Source organism: Salvia splendens, chromosome 16, assembly GCF_004379255.2.
Source record: "Salvia splendens isolate huo1 chromosome 16, SspV2, whole genome shotgun sequence".
NCBI classification, from domain to species: Eukaryota; Viridiplantae; Streptophyta; class Magnoliopsida; order Lamiales; family Lamiaceae; genus Salvia; species Salvia splendens.
Window position 1 is genome coordinate 2743521 of NC_056047.1, and position 22806 is coordinate 2766326.

Here is a 22806-nt window from a genome sequence, read left to right on the forward strand (position 1 = left end):
AAATAAATATGTAAATAAGTCTAAAAGATTTCTCTTCCAATCCCATGCATAAACACAGCCAATCTTTTTTTTGCAAAAATTATGTGGCCAATAATTTCACTTTCATGATTAGATGCTAAAAAAACAATCGAAATTCACAGGAGTCAACCTAGATTATTTATTTCTTTCTATACAGTTTAATAGTTTAGAGTTATTTAATGGTACCAATTAATGTCATTTTTATTTGAATAAAGTAAATGCTACACTCCTAGGTCCAATGGATGTCACAAATGAGAACTTTCAACGATTCGACTCGCTAATAGCAACAATTGATGATATTTTATAAAATATACTGTTACAAACTCAAAGATGTAACAAACTTTAGCCGTATTCACATTATATACATCTATATACTAATGTGACACCAAAGTGTAAGTAAATATTACTCCATTAAGTTGTAAAATGCCATGATACATGAGTTTTGTGACATTTCAAAAGGCTACACAAGCGTATAGTTTACGAATACATAGTCTTTCAAATATTTTTGAATCTCCTCTAGACTTTCATTCAACCAAATAAATATATGTAGTAGTAGTAGTAGTATACAACTTAATAATACTATTATCAACATAAATGGGCCGTGAAACTTGAAAATAATAAGTGCTGCCCGATTTTGAGGCCCACTAAAATTCAGATCAAATTCAGAAATCAGCGACTTTATCTGAAAAAGTATGAGCAAAAAATCGCTAACAATTTACTCCGCTTCTCTTTCTTCTCATTTCTCAACTGTGTAAAATCAATCGCATTTGATCTAGTTCGTTTTTTTCGATCGCTATCGAAATTCCCTTCCTTCTCAAGATCTGATCTTCTCCCCCAGATTTAAGCTTCAGAGAATCAGAAATGGCGGCGGTTGGAGGACACGACCCGTTGTTCGGATTGAGGAACAACTTTTACTTGGGGGCGTACCAGGGCGCAATCAACACCAGCGAAATCCCTAATCTCTCGGCCGATGACGCCGTTGAGAGGGACTGCCTCGTCCACCGATCTTACATTGCTCTCGGCAGTTATCAGGTGCGGTTGGATTGCGCTTTCTCTTTGGGGATCTGCTTTGAATTTTAGCAGTGTTTGAGCTGGAATTCGCTATTGATCAGATTCTAAGTTTATCGGTGATTGTATCGTCTCGGAATTACTGATTGAGTTTTTTTGTTGGTTTCTGCTCTTGTTTTTTTTTATGTGTAGCTGGTGATAAGTGAGATTGATTCCTCTGCGGCAACACCACTTCAGGCAGTGAAATTATTGGCCCTATATCTCTCCAGCCCTGACAACAAGGTAAATTTTTTTGGCTCCATATCTCCAGTCCTAATCATAATCTGAATTTCTTAGCTCCATAATATCCGCAGCTCTAAAGAGCAAGCTGATTTTTTTGTTTCCTTCGGTTGCAATCGACGTGTCTTTGGCTTTGATCTTGTAACGTGGAATTCTGCTTGTAAATTTACTGCCATTTTTCAAGTTTGTCGGTAAATTATGTAATGAAGAAATATTGTTACTGGTTGTTGATCTGCATTTCTATCAATTTGAATGAAGGTATTACTTAGGGTAGTTTGTACCTGAAGGAATTTTGTGGGTGGGGATTCTCTCCAGACTCGAGGGGTTAATCTGATAGATGTCAATCAATTTTGTGCGGAAAAGTGGTTTGACGATCAATGTCTGAAGACTAGCACTTCATTTGACGACTTCCTGTCTCAGATGTTTGCCCCAGCTAATTTCTGATCATTACATGTGTAGGAAACAGTAATTTCAAGTCTCCATGAGTGGTTGGCAGATCCTGCTGTTGGAAGCAACCCCATCTTACGTCTTATTGGCGGGACTATATTCATGCACGAACAAGATTATAATGAAGCTTTGAAGCATACACATGCAGGAGGAACTATGGAGTTGTAAATCCCCTTAGTTCTTGCTGAGTACTATAGATATATTCGCTCGATAATTTGATTCAGTGAGACTTTTGGTAGCCAGATTCATGTGTTGCTTGCAAATTTTTTGATCAATTATATTGTACTAAGTTGGCTATGAGTTTTCCATGCTTGTTTGTGAGTGTGTGGTCAAAGTGCACACATTTACTCTTAGCTTAACTATATTATACTTCTGCAGGCATGCTTTAAATGTCCAAATTTTTCTTAAGATGCACCGTTCAGATTATGCTGAGAAACAATTGAGAGTCATGCAAGGAATAGATGAAGACCACCCACTTACCCAACTTGCTAATGCATGGCTTAACTTGGCTGTGGTAAGTAAGGGCCTTTTCATGAGATATATGCAGTAAATTCCAAATTGTGTCTGTCTGTCTCGAGACTTAACATATATTGCTGTTTGAATCAGGGTGGTTCAAAGATCCAGGAGGCATATCTTATTTTCCAAGATTTCTCAGAGAGGTACGCAATGACTAGCTTGGTCCTGAATGGCAAGGCTGTTTGCTGCATGCATAAGGGGGAATTTAACGAGGCAGAGACCCTCCTGCTTGAGGCCCTTAACAGAGTAAGTTTAATTTGTTAAACATTTCCTTTCTTAATGTCCCCAATGCTTTTCTCTAGCATGAGAGTAATTTTGAAGATTTGAACAATTTTAATTGCTATTTTCTCTACACTAATTTCACGCAAAGCATGCACAGCCGCTTTCCCGTTAGATTCTCCTTCCCTTATGTATGTACTTTGTGCCTTTTGCTTCATACTTACTTATGCTCTCTTACCTTTGTGTGCCAAATCCTACAATGATCTGTAGCACACTAAGTTAGTCAGAGACGTGCTGTAATTGCCTATTTAACATACTAACGTGTAATTTTCTGGTCTGCACAGGATGCCAAGGATCCAGAGACCCTTGCCAATCTGGTTGTTTGTAGTCTTCACCTTGGTAAATCATCATCGCGCTACCTCAGGTATGATTTATACCATAATCTGCTTACTCTAGACCTTTCATAAGGGCATCTGGATCCTTGGCATCCTGTGCTGACTAGAAATTTACATAGCGGTTCATTAAATGAATGTGAGCTGCTTTAGTTCATCAGGGTTCATCGTGCTACCCGCCAGTGTTGTTTGTTTTGGATTTCTGTGCAACTATTCTCTCTGCATTTTTTTCTATCTCTATTTTGGCCTTAGTTGCCTTTAAAGACCTGTGACAATATTTTGTGTCTTCCTTGTGTCTTTGTAGCCAATTGAAACTGTCACACCCAAACCACACTCTCGTTGTACGTGCATCTGCAGCAGAGGAAGGTTTCGACCGAGCAGTCCAAACAGTCGCATGATCAGTGGAGCAGCTGCAACGCGATTGCATCTAGTCTGTCCATCAAAGTATATTTTTGGTGTAAAATCTTGCGAAGAAATTTGCGTGTGGATGTCGTCATTTGTTGAATGGCCTCTTTTTTATTTTGAAAAGTTGCAGCATGACCATTTGATGTTCGTTCGATAGTACACTATATTGTATATCACGACCGATACATTTGATCGACCAACTGCCTACGTTTACAATTGTAGAATTTTATTGCTAGCGAAACACTATTGTTATATACTTCTGGGATTTGTCTTTTGTTTCCTGTGTTGAACTTTTCATCATCTTCTTGTTCAAGTTGCTTTCCAAATATTTTTATCCACGTTGTAAGTAAATTATTCAGTCTTCTATTGAAATGAGCAAATAAACACAAGAATTCCGAAATTATTATAAATTTAACTCTTTTATAAACTATTCAACAAATAAAAGTAAATTATTCATTCTTATATTGAAATGACTAATGAGCAAATGAAACCTCAATATTCTGAAATTATTAAAAATCTTACTCTTTACTGGACATATATATAATTGTTTACAGTTAAATATATATTTACTCGATGTTCAAATATGTTGGGGATGTAGCTCAGATGGTAGAGCGCTCGCTTAGCATGCGAGAGGTACGGGGATCGATACCCCGCATCTCCATTTCTTTTTCCTTAATTTTATCTTCTTTTTCCTTTCATTGTTTTCATTTTTTCCCTTATATTTTTGGGAAATTGGTCCCTAAAAATATAAATTTTGCCTAAAATTAGGTATTTTCCACAACTTTAAAATTAGTATACAAACTTTGCACTTTGTTTGGTATTTCCCGCGGCATGTCTATTACTATAGTTGACTAACTTACGAGGCTTTTTTTATCGTACTTGACACGTATAAATCAACGTGGTTTTCAACGTGACTTTTTATCCTACATGTTATGAACTTAAAAAGTTGTTTAACATATCATAAAACGTATCACGGTTGCCTACGTAAAATAAGATTTTAAAGAAAATATCTTATTTGAGTGAATTTGGAAAATAACAAACAAAATACTAAATTTGGGATATTATATATCAATTTCAAAGTTAATGGGAAATACCAAATTTTAGGCAAAGTTCATGATTTTAGAGACCAATATCCCTATATTTATTTTTCCATTCTTTTTATCATTTATTTAGTATTTTGTGACATTTTCTGAAAATTATAAACCTGAGGAAAGAACCTGCTGAAGGATTTAACCAAAGGATTTTTCTCTCAAGAATTGCTACAATAATTATAAGCTATGCTATAATACAAGAATAAGATTAATCTATACCTCTCATAAACTATTATTCAACTAAATATGTCTCCAAATCATAGTCATTATATATTGTTATCCCTACCATTCTATCAAATGTATCTGAGTAGAGATGTAAAAGAATACATCAGACCCCTGCCCTCAACTCTCTCTCTCTCTCTCCCCAGCTCTACGAAAACTTCCCGAAACCAAGGCTCAGACGTGGGGTTCCGTCATGTTAGACCTCTTCTACGAATCCGAATACCTCGAGCTTCTATTTACGCAGACATCATCAGAGGAGTGTCGTACCCATTCTGGTGTGCCTTCTGCCATCTCCACGCAACCTGCAAGCTCTCTTCAAGGTTGGTGTGTCTCGCTGTCCAGTTCAGCTCATTCTTGATCTTGGACGGGTCGCTGTACACTTCTGCATAGTCACCAGGCCTGCGGGGAAGAAATTCGACTTTTATGGGAACCCCCGTCGCCTTCTTGCAGGCTGCCACGAACTCATTCACTGAACTGCCTGAGATGGGGTGAAACAAACCGTTTCAGTTGCAAGCCTGACGTTTTGACCTGTAAGCGTGAACATCGAAAGCTGGTGTTACCTTTTCCTGTACCAACGTTGTAGATGCCTACATGCCCGGGCTTGGCTTTCTCGAGGGCTTTGACATGAGCATCCACTAGATCGGTGACATCAATGTAGTCCCGGATGCAGGTGCCGTCTGAAGTCTTGTAATCTGTTCCACGAACCTGTGTTTGGAAGATATTCGATATTTTTATAAGAAAGATGTTTGCAAGAGAAAGCTCGTGTACAACAACAGTTCTCCACATTTTCAAGGCATTTGATTGGTGTTGAGTCTAGTAGCAACACACTGACCTTGAGACCTGGAATTATTCTGCGGGCAGCATCGAAACAAGCACCAGATATCCGCCCATGTTCACGCAGTTCAGGCCGGGGAGCTTCACCGAGCCTTCCCTCAGGATCCGAACCAATCACATTGAAGTATCTGATAGATTAAAAAAGTAAGAGGATTGAGGTACAAAATGCAAGCATAAACGAGTTTCAGCTGCTCGATGAACTAAACTGGGATAGTACAAGTAGTTTGCTTGATAATTGTTGCAATCCGATGTTAGAAAGTATTCACAGTAACATACTCTACCTTAAAATCATAACAGCCATATCAGAGTTCTTATGAAAATCAAGAATCATATCCTCTGCCATTTTTTTGGCTTTTCCGTATGGATTTATGGGAACCTGCAAAATGTCAAAAAGAAAAACGGGCTTCTTAGTCGACAGATCTCACCTAACAAAGCAAAAGCACTAGACTAGAAGTGTAAACTACACATCAACCCTCCTAAGTCCTAACCTGTGGGGTTTCTTCTGTAATTGGCATCTGGTCAGGTTCCCCGTACGTTGCACACGTGCTAGAATAAATTAATGTCTTCACTTCATGAGCCGCCATGGCTTCTAATACAACAAGAGTGTTTGATGTAATATTGTGATAATACCTGTTTTGTAAAAACAGTTAGTCAGGAATTTATATAAGGAAGAAATGCACATATTGTCATTGCTAGGTTCCGTTGTTCTTAATCAAAACAAGCAATAATAGGGAGTATCATATACCAAAAGAATTGAACAAAAAATCAAGTTTGCCACTCAATGAAGTTTGAGATCTCAAAACACAGAGATGAACCATTAGAACCGTAGATTTCAAGACGAGGAGGCCTTTTTTGCTAACCAGTTTCAGATTATCTACCATCTTTTATAATCTAATGCACATTGTGAAGCAATATCAAAAGATACTCACTTGAGAGGATCCATAGTACTCTCTCCAACATATGCGACGGCAGCAAAATGCATCACTGCATCAAATGCATTCTCAGAGAAAATTTTCCGGACCTGTGTGTTAACCAAGGAAAAAACAAAGGTAAACAACTTTGGGAACTCAATCACCAAGAAAAAGAATCATAAAACAAATAGAACAGTGACAATACCGATTTAGCATCTCCAAGATCGGCATAAATAAACTGAAGCCTCCCCGGCTCAGGAAATAATTGTTGGAGGACATGAATGGCACCAAGGTTCCCCCGCGAGAGATTGTCCTGTCAATAAAAAATGCACCTCAGATCGGTCGCAGGAATCAATCGTGGAAATCGGGAGTTGCAAAGAACTACGAACATCAGAAATATACCACTATAGTCACACGATAAAAATCCTTAAGAAGTCGCAGAGCAGCATGTGAACCAATGTATCCAGCACCTCCCGTTACCAATACATGAGTCACACCAGGATCATGGCTGGAGAACTGTATGAATTCACAAAAAAGTTTGCACATTTAATCCTCAAAGACTCGTAAACATGCAAATAAAGCAATGGCAGGCTGGAAATCGAATCAATTACTTGGCTTGGGGTGTTGAAAGTTGGGGAATGCTTGAGCATAAGAATGCACAATGCTGTAAGAGTGGAAACCATCAAGATTTTACCACAAAAATTGTTCTTCTTTGGATCCGCATAATCCATGCCTGCAGAAACAAAGAAATAAGAACAAAAACGACGCAGAAACCACTATAGAGACGGAGAAAGACAAGCAACGACGCTTCAAAGATAGAGAACTCCACCTCCTAGAGACATAGATCTATTGGACCTCGGCTGAGCTCTGATCCTATTGAAACTCAGCATTGAAAAATCTCTTCTTTTATTCGTAAAAAATAATGTTTTCTATATTCAAATATTCACATCAATCACCAACCAATACACCCGTATCCTCGGATGTCCTGCATAAAAGTTCAAACTGTTACGACTATAATTTTAAATGGAAACTCACTGTTAAATCATATATCTTGTTTGGATACAAGAAGTAGGAACTGAAACTAAGCTGGGCCATATCGAAAAGGATGGAGATAGTCACAAATAGGGACAATTCAACCAACAAATCGAAACAAAAACCGCATAAACCTATCCGAATTAGCAATTTCCAGCAGCTAATGAGAGTGATAGAACATAAGAATTGCAAAACATCTTAGGAATATCAGAAACATAAAAACATGCATTTCGGATTCAAACACCAAAACTGGAGTGAAAGCTCTCAAGATCCCCTTTATGCCAATCAAAATTCCCAACTTGAGCTGACAAAAAATTAGTAAAAAAATTGAAACTTCGCAGCCAATAAACCAAGCAGAACATTCTTGAATTACCAAATCCCAGAAAAAATAAGAGAGAAAAAACACTTCTGAGTTAGACCAAGTACTAAACAAATAGGAAAACCATGGCATAAAACCTTAAAAAAATATGAATCCCCAAACTTATATTCGACGAAAGTGAAGACCCAATTTAGCATTCCAAGCATTGTAAAAACAGCAATGATCAGAGAGAAGACTTTGACTTATTCATCCCACAAATCTCTCGGCACATGTATGCATGTATCTGAGTGATCACAAGATCTGAATAATCAATAAAATCGATTAACAGAAAAAGACACAAACGACGACGACTCATGAGCATTCAATCGAAAACCCCTCAAGAAATCGTAAACAAGATCAAATTTTTGGCATACACCCTCGACGCGAAACACGGATTGCGAAGAAACCCAGAATTTTATTTTCTTGTAAAATGAAAGAAGAAAAAGGAAATGGAGAGAGAGAGAGCCTACAAGAAAGCAGAGAGAGCAGGTGGCGGTGTTCCTGCTTGGGTCTGAGCGTGTACGTTTTTTAAATGCTGCAAAGAGAAAAAATAAATCTTAAAGCCATCGACATTGTTTTGTTTAATAAAATATTTTTTTTGTAATTTATACACACTATGTAATTGACTTTCTCTAACTTAAATTGTTTTTAAATTGTTTGTTTTGTATGCATAATCGCAAAGGTGGCAAATGAAAATAGCCTATTAGTAGCTGCATTTAATTATATGCCCAAATTTGACTAATCAAAATCAATAGAGTATTTGCATCAATTGCTTATAGAAAATAGGTGACGCGGGGAAGACTAGAGAAAAATCAAAAGCCCCACTTCGATTTTGATGTGAGAAGAAAAGGTCCAAATTATATGACCTAATTCATTTCTTTTTATTGAATTTAAATTTAATCTTATGTATATCCCCCTCCAAAGTTTTCTAAAAAAAATAAGTATCCTCTAGTTTATTTTTTATACTCCAAACTTGAGACATAAATCTATTAAAGAATTCAATGATAAGTTTTAACTCATTAGGGCATTGGCAATGGGAGCCGATCACAATGGCCGAGCGATCGGCTCCTCCATCGGCTCTCTAAGGCTCCCATTGTGGAGCAAGGGCCGATGGCCACTCACATTGGCTTCTCCCCAAAGACCGATAGATCGGCTAAGCCGATCTCTTAGTCCTTTTTTTGTTTTGTTTTTATTTATTTTTTATCCCATGTATATGCTCTATTCCCCACTAATTATTCACATTCATTCCATTTCATTTTATCTCACTTTACATTTTACTTTTCTCTAGTCACATTGTTTTCAATATTTTTTGTTTTGTTTTTTTCTATAATTTTTTAAAATGTAGGGTGTTTTTTAATGAAATTTATTTTTTATTGAATTGTCTTTATTTCTTGTTATTTTATATCATTTTATTTCACACTAAATTAAAAGTGAAAAATATAAAATAGTGATGATATGGCTCTGAGATGGGCTCTGAGATAGGCTCTGGGATGGGTCTGCTGACATGACATAAAAAAAATGGAGATAGACTCTGAGATAGCCTCCGTAAATAAGCTCTTATTGTGAATGCCCTTATTTCATTGCTATATTTTTCAATAAAATATTTAAAATTGGATGCAAATAAGATTGAAAATTAAATTTGGTGAAATAGTAGTACCTTTTCTCCTTTCGCTGTCGTTATCCCATGAGTCATATCTTGCATTTATTATTTTCACCAAAGTTTTCAAAGCATGTAAATGTCTTTATTAAGTTCGAGTAAATTTAATTTTTTGATTATATTTTTCTCATATTTGAGATGAATTTTATATGTATGGAAACGAATCTAGTAAACTGTAAATTTTTCCAATAAAATCTCGATGAGCTTTTCAAGGCGTTGGATAGTTAATTTGGATTACACAATATCAGATTGTGATTTTTCTTAAGTTATGTCTAAATTATTAATTTGTAGATATTTCCTTAATCCAAAAATAAATAAAGAAATAATTATACAAAAACAAGTACTGTAGTATAAAAATAATTTCTTTATTTCTCTTTCTGCCAATCCCCAATTTACCTTTCAAAGTTAAAAGTAAAGACTACGTGCGTTGTTTCCCTTTTACTATATCTCATATGATCTGTTTTTCCTCTTTTTGATAATAATTGATGCTAAATTATTTATCGTATTTCTTGATTTGTTTATATTGTTGTTCAATTAATTATTATATGCAGTTTTTGTAAACTTTCTAATTTGGGGCTCCCAAACTTGAGCAACTTTGTTGCTTAAATCATATCGATTTGATTCTCAATTTTGTACCATGTGTTTATCAAATTAATCCTGTCTAGTCAAATATTATTATAACATGAAAGTTCAATTCTAAAACCTAACTTATTTGATAAAATCTAATTGAAAGAACAATCCGAACCCAAACCATTAACAACTATGCTTCCATTTCTCCTAATTATCCATTGGCAGAATTAAAAATATTTGTTTAGTATTCCATATACAATATTTAACTTATTTTTCATCAATTTTTTTATATTTCTTAAAATTCGTAGTAAAACAGTCTCACAAGAGTATTTAGGCCATCCACAATGGGGCGGACGATAGCGCGCCCGATGCATCGGGCGCGCTATCGTCCGCCACTGTGGCTCCGCGGATGACGGACGATGCGTCGTCCGCGCCCGACGCTTAGCCCGCGGACGATAGGGCATCGTCCGCGTCATCGTCTGCTCACTGTGGGAGGCGCGGACGATGCAATACGTTTTTGTTTTTTTTTTTAATTCGAAATTTGTCTATTTAAACCTCGATTGTCATTCCATTTTTCATACGAATATTTCTCACATCAGTTCTCTCATCTCTCCAAATCTCACAAGCCAAAATGAACTACGACGACGACCGGAGTTCCTCGGAGGACGATAGTCCGACCTTGACTCGAGCCTTAAATGCAGCCGTGCACGACGCAATGGCGGAATGCTTAGCTCACGAATGCTTAGCCATAATGTATTAATTTTGTAAATGAAATGAAGATTTTTCCCAATTTTTGTAGTTATTTAAATATTTAAATAGAAGAAAATACTTAGGGCGCCTCACTGCAGGTGGAAGGACAGGATGATAAAATGCTGATGTGGCGGGCTTTAGGGCGCGCCTTAGGGCGCCCCATCGTGGATTGGCCTTAGGGCATCATTAACCCCGTCCCCATTTCCGGCCCCAAGTCCCCTCCACGTCATCATTCCTCTACAGTTGCGGCCCATGCCCCAACTGCTGTAACCCTGCAGGTTGCGGCCCGGGCCGCAACTAATAAATGACACTATTCACAACTCCAACCTATTTAACTCGTAAAATAAAAAACGCTGGAAATTTATAACACGGAAAAATTTAATTTCATCGAATACTGCAAAATTACAACATAGAAATTTTAAAACTGAAAATAAAATACATAAAAACATAACGTCAATTCTGGAAAACATTGGTGCGAGTCCAAATTTCTTCGATTAGATCGGCTTGGAGGCGAGTGTGTTGTTCCTCTTGGCGCATCGCAGCTGAACGGGCCATGACATTTGATCTTCGAATATTCTTTGACGTGGAGGCATTTTTTCGAATTTTAGGAAGAGATTTGAAGTTGAATATGAAGTTGAATGTGTATGAAAATGGAGTAGTATTTATAGAAAAAATTTTCGAATTAAAAAAAAAAAGTTGCGGCCCGGCCCGAGGAGCGTGTGACGCTGGGCCGGGACTCTACAGTTGCGGCCCGTCACTGTGCAACGCCGTCCCAGGCCGGGACGCGGGACGCGCGACAGGCCGGGAACGCGGCCCCGGGACGGGCCTGGGCCTTGACTCTGATCCGTGCAACGCTCGGGACGGGCCGGGACTCTCGAGATGCGGCCCGGCTCCTTGCGTTACAGATGCTCTTATGTCTCGACGTCGACGTCGACGTCTCACTTTCAATTTAGTGGACCCAAGATATAGAGAAGAAGAGGCGATGAACAAATGAGTATAGAACAAGTGTTGGAATATAACAAATGAGCATTAAATATGGTTGTATATAACAAAAAGGACAATGTTAATTTTCAAGTGTTGTACAGTACAACCCAACCGTGAACTGTCGTGCATGTGTAGAGAGAGAGAGAGAGAGAGAGCGCATCAAACTCAAACCCCTCTCTTCCCTTCCCACAAACCGCCACGTGTGGAGAATTTCTTCCCAACTTTTTCTCTACTTTTCCAGACCACGATGCCAAACGCGACCCACACATTCAACTGTGCCTCCATTTTAATGCTTTTAAATAGGGAAAAGTTAATGTTAAAGAAATAAATAAATTTGGACTAATCATTTTAAATACAAGAAACAAAAAGTTATTGAGTTAGTGTTAAGTCTTATCATGCACGTACTCTTATCGAGCCTCTCTATAAGGTCACGATAACTTCGGGTCCGATGGGTCTTCTTTGCCTTTACTGTTACAATCATCACGTACGTTATTGCCGAGCTATATCTTTTTGCAACACGGCTAAATCGTTTTCGAATTTAAATACAAGAAGTTAAGTTCAGTGTTCAAATTCAAATATAGCAACTTAGGCCATTTTCTTCGGTTGCGTTAGTGTATATTAATAATTATTATTTGGTCATATTATGATTTATTATTTATCATAAGTCGGACAAATTGTTTTCCTGTTTTGTGGTGTAATTTAGAGAAGTTAATTTGTTTATCATGTTGTGTTCTAGGGCGAGTATAGTAATGTGATTTTGTGACAGAGATTATGATAGCCAGGACTGTAAATTTCATTGAAAGCGAGACCGAGCTTTTCTTTTTTCCATAATTTTCATGCAATAATAATAATAATGAAAAAGCATCCACTTTTTAATTAATATACAGATTATAATGTCCAACAACTTATTCGAAAACGAAATATATGGACTAATATTTAGAAAGGTTGACCGCTGCTTTTACTATGAAACACACAATCATTAGGCCTTGATACTGTAGGGCCGTTTTGCTACATGAAAAAAAAATGAAAATGATCAAATTATAGTAATATGTATGATTAATATAGTACTCTTTTAAGGAATAGTGCTCATATTTTAAAATTCATCAATTACAAGTTTCCCTGTATATTTGTGACAAATAATAGTCTCCCCATTTTCATAGTATAACGCAGTTAATGAAAGGAGGTATAACAAACTTAATACAATAATGAATTTATAAGGAAAATAACAAGGTAAAACTAATTAATTTTATCGAATATAAATGAGGCTACTCCCTTAATGAAACCTTACAGTCATGGTAATCTTTTTTTATACGCTGTCCAATAATTTATTATTACTTCTTTTAGTTCATGTTACTACGTGGATTAAATTGTCCGACTAATTAATTTGTAAGGTATAATCCACGTAAAAGATGCTCTGCACCTACTTATAATATGCCAAATATTAGGTGTAACATTTGGAAGCCAATTAAGAAAATAATAGCAAATCTTGTTCTAAAAAAAATATATTAGCAAATCAATTATCAATGCAACAAGTTAAATAGATAGAGGACGAAATGTGCCAATAGTTATTTGTATTGATGTGAAGCACTAACAACTGCTTTCTTTTTCATACTACTAGAAATTTCAAATTTATTGACCCACATCTTAATATATGTCTTCTTCTTTTATTTAATACTACACATAATTCATCTATTCAATCGTTGAAAAGCAAAATTCCAAATCCATGAGGGATTTATTGTAGGTATCCACAAAATCATATTTTCAAATAAAATTACTATGTTCAAAAGATATTTCTATGCAAATGTTAATATTATTGTTATTATTATGTATTTAATTTTGATTTTATTCTTGTATTCATATGATATGTTTTAAAAGATGAATGGTTTGTAAAAGGAACAAGTTTGCACATGCAAGTTCAATTATGGGTGCAAGTAACCTACACGATTATTTATACAATTTATTTCGTAAATCAGCAGTTGTTGTTGATTTATCCCTAATAGTAAAGAGATGGTCCTAAAAGTCCTAACCTAAGTACATTTATTTATTGTTATATCAAAATTAAAAATATTGCCAGGCTGCAGAGAAAATGCAGAGAATGTGGGCAATCATTTGTTACAGCTTTTGACACATCATACATTTTTTAAAGTATTAACACTTCAAAATAAATAGTTACTTGTAACATCCACTTCTTTATTAGCTTGATCTAAAAAATTGACGAAATTCAACATTATAAGATGAATAGACAAAATAAATAGTATTTCAAAATTTAGCATACTAAAGCAGCATTATCTTGAAACCTAGTTCCTACTTCTACTTGCTTCACATCTATTAATGTTTGTTTCCTTAAAAAATCTTTGCAAGAATCTAATAGATGTTCAAGAGCAGGGTTTTCGGACCGGTGAAGAAGAATGCTTCCATCGCGGACGAGCTGGTGGAGGGCTTGGTCCGGGAACCGGTGGGCGTTCTCGATCAAGAGTTTGTTGCCAGACTCCGCACATGCTTGCATCAAACCAGTGTAAGTTACCACAAGTGGTTTATTTGCAACTCTGCAGATCTTGTCAATATGCAGAAACGAACCAAAACGAAAATGAGGAAACAAAACCAAAGTTGTCAAGTCCGACACAGTAATAGCGTAAAATGTTGCTCGGGCTAAACTCACCAAGTTGCAAATCAAAGTTAAAAACGTGTATGAAATATATACTACGCACTTGTTATAGTGCTTCACGGCACCTTCCTGCACTACAAAGGCAGCGAGCAAGGTCATAATAGAGACCAGCGGTACCAACTACAAAGTTAAAAACGTGTATGGCCTCATCGACTTTTCCTTCCTTCCATAGAGCATTTACGAGAACTATACACAACAGGGAAAAGGTTTACAAGGTAATACTTATGATGCAGCAGTGGTAAGGGTAATGATTTCTGCACCTTCTTGAAGAAATCATAAACTAAGTTATACTTGCCGCAGGCCAACATGACCTGCTCCAACAGAGGCATTTTAGTAGCTCAGAATAGAATGTTTGTATTTTCCTTGAATTTTCATTTTACATGAAAGAGAAAAAAAGTAGGCATTTTTAGGCAACGTCTCTGCAGAGCCAAGCCAGAAATGACTATGTCCGGCTTACCTCCATAACTAGTCCATAGGTTGTTGGTTCTGTTGGCTTAGTTGCTGCAGAACCCAAAAAGGCCCTTCCCATTTCTGGCGCCGAACACAAGCATTAAGTACCTATATAACAAAACAAAATAGCAATGCTACAAATTAAACAGAAAACACGTTTGATGCAATATAAACAAATACAGAGAGCATAAAGATGCGTAGTTGCTAGATGCCCCTTACAGCGTTATACATCCAGTTCGAGTCTTGGATCCCACTTTGCAAGCAATTCAGTTTTGAACTTGTTTTTGGGAGGGGACCGATCACGTCAAATAGTTCCTTTATATACCCTGCTTGTCCAAGAGTGACAGCTATGCAATGATAAGCTGCAATGTCCGGATAGGTAGCCATTTATCAGATAGAAATCAGACGACAATGTAGCTATCCGTATATATTAGGCACTGATACAAGAATGCATAGTACAATATTTTTACCTGAGAGCCTCTACTGGCCTCCTCGCTTTTCCATGAGCATACAGTGCAGCAGTACAAATATATCTAGAAAATAAGAACACATTAGAAGAATCAAAATAACAGAACCTGGAAAATGCCTATATGGAACCAAAAAAGAGAAACTCTAATTTCAGCCACAATCGCATTTCCTATGAAAATCATAGGAGTAATAATCAAAGCCTCAATCTAGTTAAATATATATATATACAACTGGTTAATCAAGAACCCAACAAACAAAAAAGATTATAACACAATGGGCTGTAAATTGTGATGTGCAGCAACTCGAGATTATGGACAAAGTACCTTGGTCTGTGACATTTGAAGCGGTAGCGAGACTGGAGCCATTCAATAAGTTGGAGCACCCGCTTCCAATTTCCCAACTTACCTAATATCTGAACTATCCTCAAAATAGAATGATCTGCATGATTTCAGAGAACTTCCACTCGGGGATGTCAATGTCTGCACCATTCAGACTGTAAAAGTAAACTACTTTATTATGAGCGGAACAACAGTAGCCGGTTCAAAACACTGCACACAATTTGGCACACGCGAGAGAATGCCCACCACTTAACTGAATATCCATGTCTTACATCTCAGAGGAACAAAATCAGCAAAGCATGTGAATCACACACTGATCTAAGTCCTTCAAACCGCTTCTCGCCGCAACTATCCTCTGCTTCTCCCCTCCTAACAGAAACAGGCCTCGGAAATGTCGGAAATCCACAAGGGAAAAAGACGAATTCCGGCCCAATAGAAAAACTTCGGCGGCGGATTCCAACACGGACAAACCACCAAGCATCTCGATTTCTTCAATTGGACATGACAATGTAGATTGTGAGCTAATCTTGGTTGAATATTTTATTCACTGACGTTTGGAGAAGAAATCATTTTAATGGATGAGGTTTTGATGAAGATTTACGCGGTTACAGTAAAATCTGTAATCAGTAGAACTATATTTCATGATTAGTGATGCTAAAAAGACCCAATTTTTAGCTCAATATACTGGTTTCGACTCTACCTTCCGAAATGAAAATTGGAATTTGTTGTACTCATATATTAGAGAAAATCATAAGCAATTAACACGATACTAATATTTACTGAACGAGGTAGTAATGATAGCACTAACAAGAATTAAAACTTAAACTGGATTGGTGGGGTGCGCCAGGCCCAAGCAGTAGTGCAACGCATGAGCGACGCGCAAAGGCCCAAATAGCAAGCTACTTTGAAGAACCTTTCCCCTTAAAAAATAAATTTAATATCGTGTGAACCGATGGTCCACATATCAGATATTAAACTGATAAGAACAGATACTACACTTGATCTTAGCCAAAAGGCCGAGAAAGGTATGAGTTCGAAAGCTTAGGCCCATCTCTTTTCATACTCCTCTCACCCATACCACTATTCTCTCCTTTTCGATGTGGGATTATGGTAGCTTTATCATATTCCAAACACATACTCCTTTACTGAAACAGACAACTCAGTTTAGCCACCATTGCTAAAATATCTGAGTCATATATATTGATTTCTTCAAAATTCAACCTTTGGTTATCTTTCATTGATTGATCTCTATTAGTACTTAGCCTTGTTGTAGTGATTTGTGTATGTAGAATTAATGTCATTTGCTGTTTATGTTGGATACGTTACCAAATTTCATTCCTTGGTTTTCCCTCAATTCATCAAATAAGCAGGGTGGATGAAGTAGAAGAGCTCGCTTGCATTAGATTGGTGAGTTTGTGTTTAAGAGACGACAGCGCAGTTACTATAGCATAGCTTCGGAAAACCATCAAGCCCGAGTTCAGTTTATATTAGGTGGGAATCTGTATGCTTTTCGCCTTTCAAGATTGATGAGGAAATTACCAGAAAGAGGTTGCAACTGTTCAAGATATTACCAATGAAGACTTGCAACAGATTAAATATAAAGACAATCTGATAGTTTTATGTGCTCCAATGAATGTGATACAAAAATTGTTTGCTTTTAGTACATTAATTAGATCCTATTTGTCTGAGTAGCTTTGGTTCAAATCTCAATCACCTCTCTCTTTTGAGTGATCAAGGCTGATGTGGAGACTCAAAGCGGATTCGTGCACTGCCTCATACGAGAGGTGAACAATGCGGTCTGCCAAAACATTGAAGACAGTGTGCATTTGTAAAATGGCTTGAATGAGATCTGCTTTCTTGTGAATCACCAAGAGAATATCACAAATTAGGCCTTTCGCCTAGTAATCTATCAACTTCGACTGTGTTTCGAGTGGCTAGGAAGAGGGCCGACACATTGAGAGGCAGTGTTCAGATACAGAGATCAAAAGAAAATGGCAGCCATGTCTGAGAGGTGAGAAACGCCTCTTAGTTAGTTTCTTGAAGTGAAACTCATTGACATAAACGACTTTCCCGGAACGAACCCTGCATTGATACTATTTTACGAGCAAGAGACTCGTTGACGAGGAACTGCAAGGAGTTCCAGATCGCCACATACTGGATGCTGGATATGGGAATTCTGAGCAAGGTTTGATTTCTAAGTTGCACATTTGTTTGTTTAAGCAAATGAAGCAAGAAAATTTGGACATTTAGGATTTGCATACACACACAATAATAATACCTCTTCATTTACCATCAAGTTTGTTCTACAAATGTGGAAAGTTTAGTGTTTTTTCTAGAAAAAAAAAGTGATCTAAGAAAATGTATGTGCAGTTTGGTGGAGGATTTGATGCTGAAAACAACTCAGTTAGTACAGAGAAATATCTCAAGAATATTTGCTAATTGTAAAATTTAGAGTAAAGTGGTGTACTATCTTGTAAAAGGATAGACGTATTGGTGATATTTCGATAAAATAAAATTTATAATGGAGTGTGTCTGAATTTCACAAAATGGTTCTTGTATACGAATAATTTCAATCATGGAGTACAATTTATCCAAAATCATTGCGACAATTATAAAGGAGAACAATATTTACACTACCAAATTGTTCAACAACAATTTTCAAATGTACAAACATTCATCCAAGAACACAAGATTATTGTCCAATTTTTAGCTCCCTTGTTTATTAACATTTCGACTCTTCATTCAGAATTGAAAATTGCAAAGTGACTTGTAAATAGACATCATCATTAATCATAACCAATTAACATGACACTAACATTTACTTAAAATAAGTATAAATACAAACTTCATATAGCTCAGAAACTTATAAAGGTGAAGAAGAGGTAAAGTTTGAGTACTAACAAGAATAAAAAAGCTTGAACTGGATTGGTGGGATGCGCCAGGCTCATGCAGTAGTGCAACGCATGAGCGACGCGCGAAGGCTCAAGTAGCAAGCTACTTTGGTGAGCCTTCTCCCTCAAAAAATAAATTTAATATCGTGTGAACCAATGGTCCACATATCAGATATTAAACTGATAAGAACAGATACTACACTTGATCTTAGCCAAAAGGCCGAGAAAGGTATGAGTTTTAATCCTTGGCCCTTCTCGTTTTATAGTCCTCTCATCCATACCACTATTTTCTTCTTTTCGATGTGGGATATTTGTCAATTTCCAAACGCTTCATTCGAGCTTGAAACAAACAACTCTCTCTCCCGTTCTTGATTATAGTAGCAACTAGCAAGGCAGAAGCATCCATCAAAGGCTGCAGCGGAGAGTCGAGCCGAGGAACATACGTTCTGCAAACACACGGTTGCATCAATGAATCATGCGATGAAATTCATGAAAATCTTATTTGTTTGACGTTGATGCTTTATTACTTGATACTCCTATCTGGCTATCTATCTGTTTATTCGGTTCATGTAGCTAATTTTTCAGTTCATAGCACAAAAATTTCCAGAATATTTTTTGTCCTTCAAAATTATTATCGCAGTTCATTAAAAAATCGTAGTATTTGAAATTATTATCATTGAGTTGAATTTTAATCGAGATTAACATAAATGAAACTTGATACTAGTCTTTTTACATTATCCTCTTCTCATTTATTTCCACTGTGCTTGGGTTTGTGGAATAATCATGTGGTTTTACGGTTCATTAACACAGCTTTTGCATTTACTGTCCATCGACATGAAAGCTGGTATATTGCATTACCTACACACACATGACAATGTTCGAGGTACATTGCACTAGTAAAAAGGAAAACTGAGCAGGCCTGTATAACTCTCTGCCTACCTTTGTATACATGCCAAACAAAGCCGCCATCAAAATAGGCGAAGCTTTTAAGTATAAAACTTTAATAATTTACACCTTTGGAATATACACAACTCCATAATATGCTGATACAAGTTTCTGCTTCTCAATGGGTAACACGACAAGGGGCTGCTTGTATGGCACATGCACGTCAGGGATCGGATTCTACCTTGAGTCTGGATAGACGCGAGTGTTGTGGTTACTCTCCTTGCTGGAAGAAGGTATAACCCGAGCCAGACTCGTTTTTTCTAACCTGCACGTAGTGTTATACCTTCAGTAACCACGTGTTATACCTTCAGTAACCACTAACCAGGCACGATCAAACGGTGTTACTATTGTTACTCTTTACATAATTGCTTATTGTGATCTAAATTGATATTCTCTGAAGAAAACATCAACTACATCATATGTATCTCTGAGCACTATGTAGTAGTAGTAGTAGTATCTAATTAAGAAGGCTTATATAGTCCAGAAACATGGTGTTTAAGCATATCAACGGCATTGCGAATCAAGATTGTCAACTTACAAAACTTCTCAGAGGCTCAGTAAAAGAAAATCACACCTCATTCATACGTGATGATCCAGCAGGAAGAACTGGGACAAGAGAGCTCCAGAGAAGGGGGTCAGTTAATGGGTCGATACTGTTGTAGTTGGTCAGAAGGGGAGCGGACAGAAGAGGGGCCAACTGATATCTGTGAATAGGTAATCCTCCGGTTATCCCATATGCAACATCATGTCTCTCACTTCCAACATCATGGCATGATTTCTCAACAGTCTTCCCAAGCTCAATTTTATCAATATTGCTTTTGTTTTCATTCTCGTCATTCGCCTCCTTGCCTTTATTTTTTGTGATTCTCTCCTGAAGGCTCTTGTATGCTGCTGAGTTCAACAAACCACTCATGGCAGATATCTTTTTATGGTTCAATCTTTCTGGAGGGACACCTAGTCGTGGCATTTCATAGGGTTCTGTGGGTTGGGTAGACCGTTCTAGGGCTCTCAGTTCACTAGCGACAGCATCTGAACCCCCAGGATTTGTCTCATCTACTGCTTTTGACTGGAAATCAGTCAGACTAGATTTACTTGTACCCCACCATTTGATGTAATTAGTTAAATCAATCTTCCTCTCAACACTATAAACACCTGCATTTTCACTTCCTCTGGCTGCCTCATCACCTGCACCTTTAACAGCACACTTAGACCGGCACACAAATCATTTGGAAAATTAAGAAACAAAGCATCTTAATGCATAAATTCAGATTTGAACTCAGTAATAAGACAATTGTATCCTATTCAAAGCCAGTCTCACCATAAAGTGCACTGTGGTAATCAGCTCCAGGAGTACGGCCAAATTGTGAATCCCATCGACTACTGAGAAAAGAATGTACAGAAGAAAATCAGAAAGTAAAGAATGATGGATGGACCCAATACCAGCTAATCTTGTCAAAAACATGTAAAAATGTACCTGGAAAGGGGACGGTATTTGGAGACACCCCTGGAGAAACCACTACTCTTCCTGCAAAAGATTTGGCATGTAAGAACCTGAATTCATTTAAGAACGGAAACAGCAAAAACCCGATATTGACCTCCTAAGTGATGCTAGATAATCCTCTCGAGAGAGGTTTTGCATTTCCTCAAGGTCCCTTGCATAATCTGTGACCTGTGCAGCCACATCAGTGTTTAAGGAAATAAAATGCAATTGCCACAAAGTTAGTAGTTCATCTAGCCATAAACATTTTTTACACGTGATAAACGAACCAATCTACTCCATTGCCATACCAAATTATATACTGAGTTAGAAACTTACCGGAAAATTAATAAGTGTTCCAGGGCCCCAGTATTTAAGAGCAGCTAGATCATATGCTCTTGCTGCAGCTTCCTCATCATCATATGCACCTATAGCAGTTTCGGATGGAAAATATCAACACAGGTCTAAGTCCTTTTTCTGCTTCAATACAAAATATGACCAGATTGCTTACCCAAGTAAACTGCACAATCAACCATGCAACAGCATTCGGTTTCCCAGCAATGATGCAAAGAGCAAAAACAGATGGATAAGATTATCAGTTCACAAAACAGACACATCAATTTACACGCATTAATTCACCTTGTTTTCCTTTCTTATTTTGGTTTTGATTCCAGGTACTTTTATCCCATAGATGTGCTTCATAACGACCAGTCCAACGATGCCTAATTTGGTAACAATAAAACCGCAATCAAAAGCTAAATCAACGACAATATAATGATTAAAAATGCAAAGAATTTAAGCAGGAAAATGCATTAGCCATCAGCTTCAAAGGATGCCTAATCTCATAACGCTAAAAAGTAAAACCTCAATTGAAAGCTGAATCAACGACAAAACAATGAATTAAAATGCAGATAACTAACGGTTCACTTCATCAGCTTCAAAACCTGTACCCCGCTCTAACAACAATCATAAACAACTCTCCTACTCCCCGAATTTCAGAAAATGCATCAAATTGACGCAATCCACCACAACAACATCCAGTACAAGCAACGAAGCTAAGTGCACACCACATGTTCGACGAATTATAAATACCTTGTGACTCCTCGATATATGGAGCTGCGTTTGCCGGCCGTGCAAGGAGGCATTCTGCTGATTCGCTCTTTCGCCGTGCAACCTCTCTCCTTCTTCGCTTTCTTCAGACCTCGGTAAAGCAGAAGATGATCGGGCGGCGGGCGCGCTTCGGAGCTTTCTCCGCCGCCAGTCTCCTCTGGCTTGGCGGCGTGCTCCGACGAGGAGGAAGCCATGACGATGGCCGCGATCCTTGTTGCGGCGGGAGAGAGAAATTCACTAGTAATCGCTGGAGAGGAGAGCGAGAGATTTAGAGTGTGGAGAGTAAGAAGAGAGAGGTCTGTGATATTTTTGCACCGAATGAGGAATTCTACAGAGCTAGGAGAAAGGATGGGAATGACAAAAGTACCCTGACGTAATTTCCGGTAACTGCTGCAATGGATATGATTGCGGGAGGACATTTTGGAGACATTGAAATTGTAACGGCTACGAGGAAACACCTTACATCTGTCACGGTGGTCAGCTACAAAAATAATCATGTTTGTGGAATAGATGGGTGAACGGGCCGAGATAAATGGGCTGTTTTTCGGCCCGATTATATTTAACTTCACTTTATTCGCATGTGTAAATCGAGGATCGTGTCAATGTGCTAACTATTTAACACGATACTATTCGCTAATTAATCAACACAATATCATGATGCTAATTAATCAACACAATATCATGAGTACCTAATATAATTTTATCCTGACATTATATCATTTTAGATAACAAGTACTCCCTTCTTTCCATTATAATTGACATGTATTCC

At 37.4% G+C, this 22806-nt stretch overlaps 3 protein-coding genes, 1 long non-coding RNA gene and 3 other non-coding genes across 24 annotated transcripts; 2 read left to right on the top strand and 5 right to left on the bottom strand.

The window, feature by feature from the left end:
- The first annotated feature begins 721 nt into the window (after positions 1–721).
- On the top strand, positions 722–3558 carry LOC121772430 (coatomer subunit epsilon-1-like). 2 transcript variants are annotated; one of them, XM_042169539.1, is made up of 7 exons: positions 722–1050; positions 1219–1308; positions 1765–1916; positions 2131–2266; positions 2359–2514; positions 2832–2911; positions 3184–3558. In XM_042169539.1, exons 1-7 carry the CDS (start codon positions 880–882, stop codon positions 3275–3277), a joined length of 879 nt encoding a protein of 292 aa, XP_042025473.1. In that variant the 5' UTR covers positions 722–879; the 3' UTR covers positions 3278–3558. The 2 variants fall into 2 exon arrangements, with proteins under 2 accessions (XP_042025473.1, XP_042025475.1); XM_042169541.1 differs by having other exon boundaries at positions 1765–1913.
- Positions 3559–3872: 314 nt separating this feature from the next.
- On the top strand, positions 3873–3945 carry TRNAA-AGC. Its single transcript has one exon. It is a non-coding gene; the product is annotated as a tRNA-Ala (tRNA).
- A 633-nt stretch (positions 3946–4578) lies between these two features.
- On the bottom strand, positions 4579–8326 carry LOC121770027 (UDP-arabinose 4-epimerase 1-like). 2 transcript variants are annotated; one of them, XM_042166821.1, is made up of 10 exons: positions 8203–8326; positions 6954–7075; positions 6745–6858; positions 6548–6655; positions 6361–6452; positions 5920–6061; positions 5713–5807; positions 5430–5559; positions 5158–5302; positions 4579–5075 (listed from the first exon to the last, which is right to left on the bottom strand). In XM_042166821.1, the coding sequence occupies exons 2-10, from the start codon at positions 7071–7073 to the stop codon at positions 4834–4836; spliced, it is 1188 nt and encodes a 395-aa protein (XP_042022755.1). In that variant the 5' UTR covers positions 7074–7075; positions 8203–8326; the 3' UTR covers positions 4579–4833. The 2 variants fall into 2 exon arrangements, with proteins under 2 accessions (XP_042022755.1, XP_042022754.1); XM_042166820.1 differs by lacking the exon at positions 8203–8326 and adding an exon at positions 7172–8180.
- Positions 8327–13862: 5536 nt separating this feature from the next.
- LOC121769805 lies at positions 13863–16623 on the bottom strand. Of its 13 annotated transcripts, none has more exons than XR_006043695.1 (5): positions 16423–16623; positions 15600–16103; positions 15279–15341; positions 15028–15170; positions 13863–14916 (listed from the first exon to the last, which is right to left on the bottom strand). It is a non-coding gene; the product is annotated as an uncharacterized LOC121769805 (long non-coding RNA). The 13 variants fall into 13 exon arrangements; XR_006043694.1 differs by having other exon boundaries at positions 15600–16231; XR_006043704.1 differs by having other exon boundaries at positions 15600–15755; positions 15887–16623.
- LOC121773067 lies at positions 16448–16643 on the bottom strand. The gene has a single exon (XR_006044643.1). It is a non-coding gene; the product is annotated as a U2 spliceosomal RNA (small nuclear RNA).
- A 1899-nt stretch (positions 16644–18542) lies between these two features.
- Positions 18543–18738, bottom strand: LOC121773063. Its single transcript, XR_006044639.1, has one exon. It is a non-coding gene; the product is annotated as a U2 spliceosomal RNA (small nuclear RNA).
- A 585-nt stretch (positions 18739–19323) lies between these two features.
- On the bottom strand, positions 19324–22387 carry LOC121769728 (AP2-like ethylene-responsive transcription factor At2g41710). Of its 4 annotated transcripts, none has more exons than XM_042166470.1 (9): positions 22020–22387; positions 21567–21649; positions 21439–21447; positions 21267–21355; positions 21046–21119; positions 20925–20975; positions 20769–20827; positions 20025–20641; positions 19324–19715 (listed from the first exon to the last, which is right to left on the bottom strand). In XM_042166470.1, exons 1-9 carry the CDS (start codon positions 22229–22231, stop codon positions 19662–19664), a joined length of 1248 nt encoding a protein of 415 aa, XP_042022404.1. In that variant the 5' UTR covers positions 22232–22387; the 3' UTR covers positions 19324–19661. The 4 variants fall into 4 exon arrangements, with proteins under 4 accessions (XP_042022404.1, XP_042022406.1, XP_042022403.1 ...); XM_042166472.1 differs by having other exon boundaries at positions 20025–20635; positions 22020–22385; XM_042166469.1 differs by having other exon boundaries at positions 20769–20830; positions 22020–22384.
- Between the last annotated feature and the right edge of the window lie 419 nt (positions 22388–22806).

What these genes read in the sequence shown, in the direction of transcription:
- LOC121772430 (XM_042169539.1), top strand. Translation starts at nt 880, where the DNA reads ATGGCGGCGGTTGGAGGACACGACCCGTTGTTCGGATTGAGGAACAAC. An exon ending in GCAGGAGGAACTATGGAGTT is followed by an intron (nt 1,917 to 2,130) that starts GTAAATCCCCTT and finishes ATACTTCTGCAG; the next exon opens with GCATGCTTTAAATGTCCAAA. An exon ending in CATGGCTTAACTTGGCTGTG is followed by an intron (nt 2,267 to 2,358) that starts GTAAGTAAGGGC and finishes TGTTTGAATCAG; the next exon opens with GGTGGTTCAAAGATCCAGGA.
- LOC121770027 (XM_042166820.1), bottom strand. Translation starts at nt 7,232, where the DNA reads ATGCTGAGTTTCAATAGGATCAGAGCTCAGCCGAGGTCCAATAGATCT. An exon ending in AGTACTATGGATCCTCTCAA is followed by an intron (nt 6,062 to 6,360) that starts GTGAGTATCTTT and finishes TTTACAAAACAG; the next exon opens with GTATTATCACAATATTACAT. An exon ending in ATGGCTGTTATGATTTTAAG is followed by an intron (nt 5,560 to 5,712) that starts GTAGAGTATGTT and finishes TTAATCTATCAG; the next exon opens with ATACTTCAATGTGATTGGTT.
- LOC121769728 (XM_042166469.1), bottom strand. Translation starts at nt 22,231, where the DNA reads ATGGCTTCCTCCTCGTCGGAGCACGCCGCCAAGCCAGAGGAGACTGGC. An exon ending in GAACACTTATTAATTTTCCG is followed by an intron (nt 21,120 to 21,266) that starts GTAAGTTTCTAA and finishes GTGGCTGCACAG; the next exon opens with GTCACAGATTATGCAAGGGA. An exon ending in AAATACCGTCCCCTTTCCAG is followed by an intron (nt 20,831 to 20,924) that starts GTACATTTTTAC and finishes TTCTTTTCTCAG; the next exon opens with TAGTCGATGGGATTCACAAT.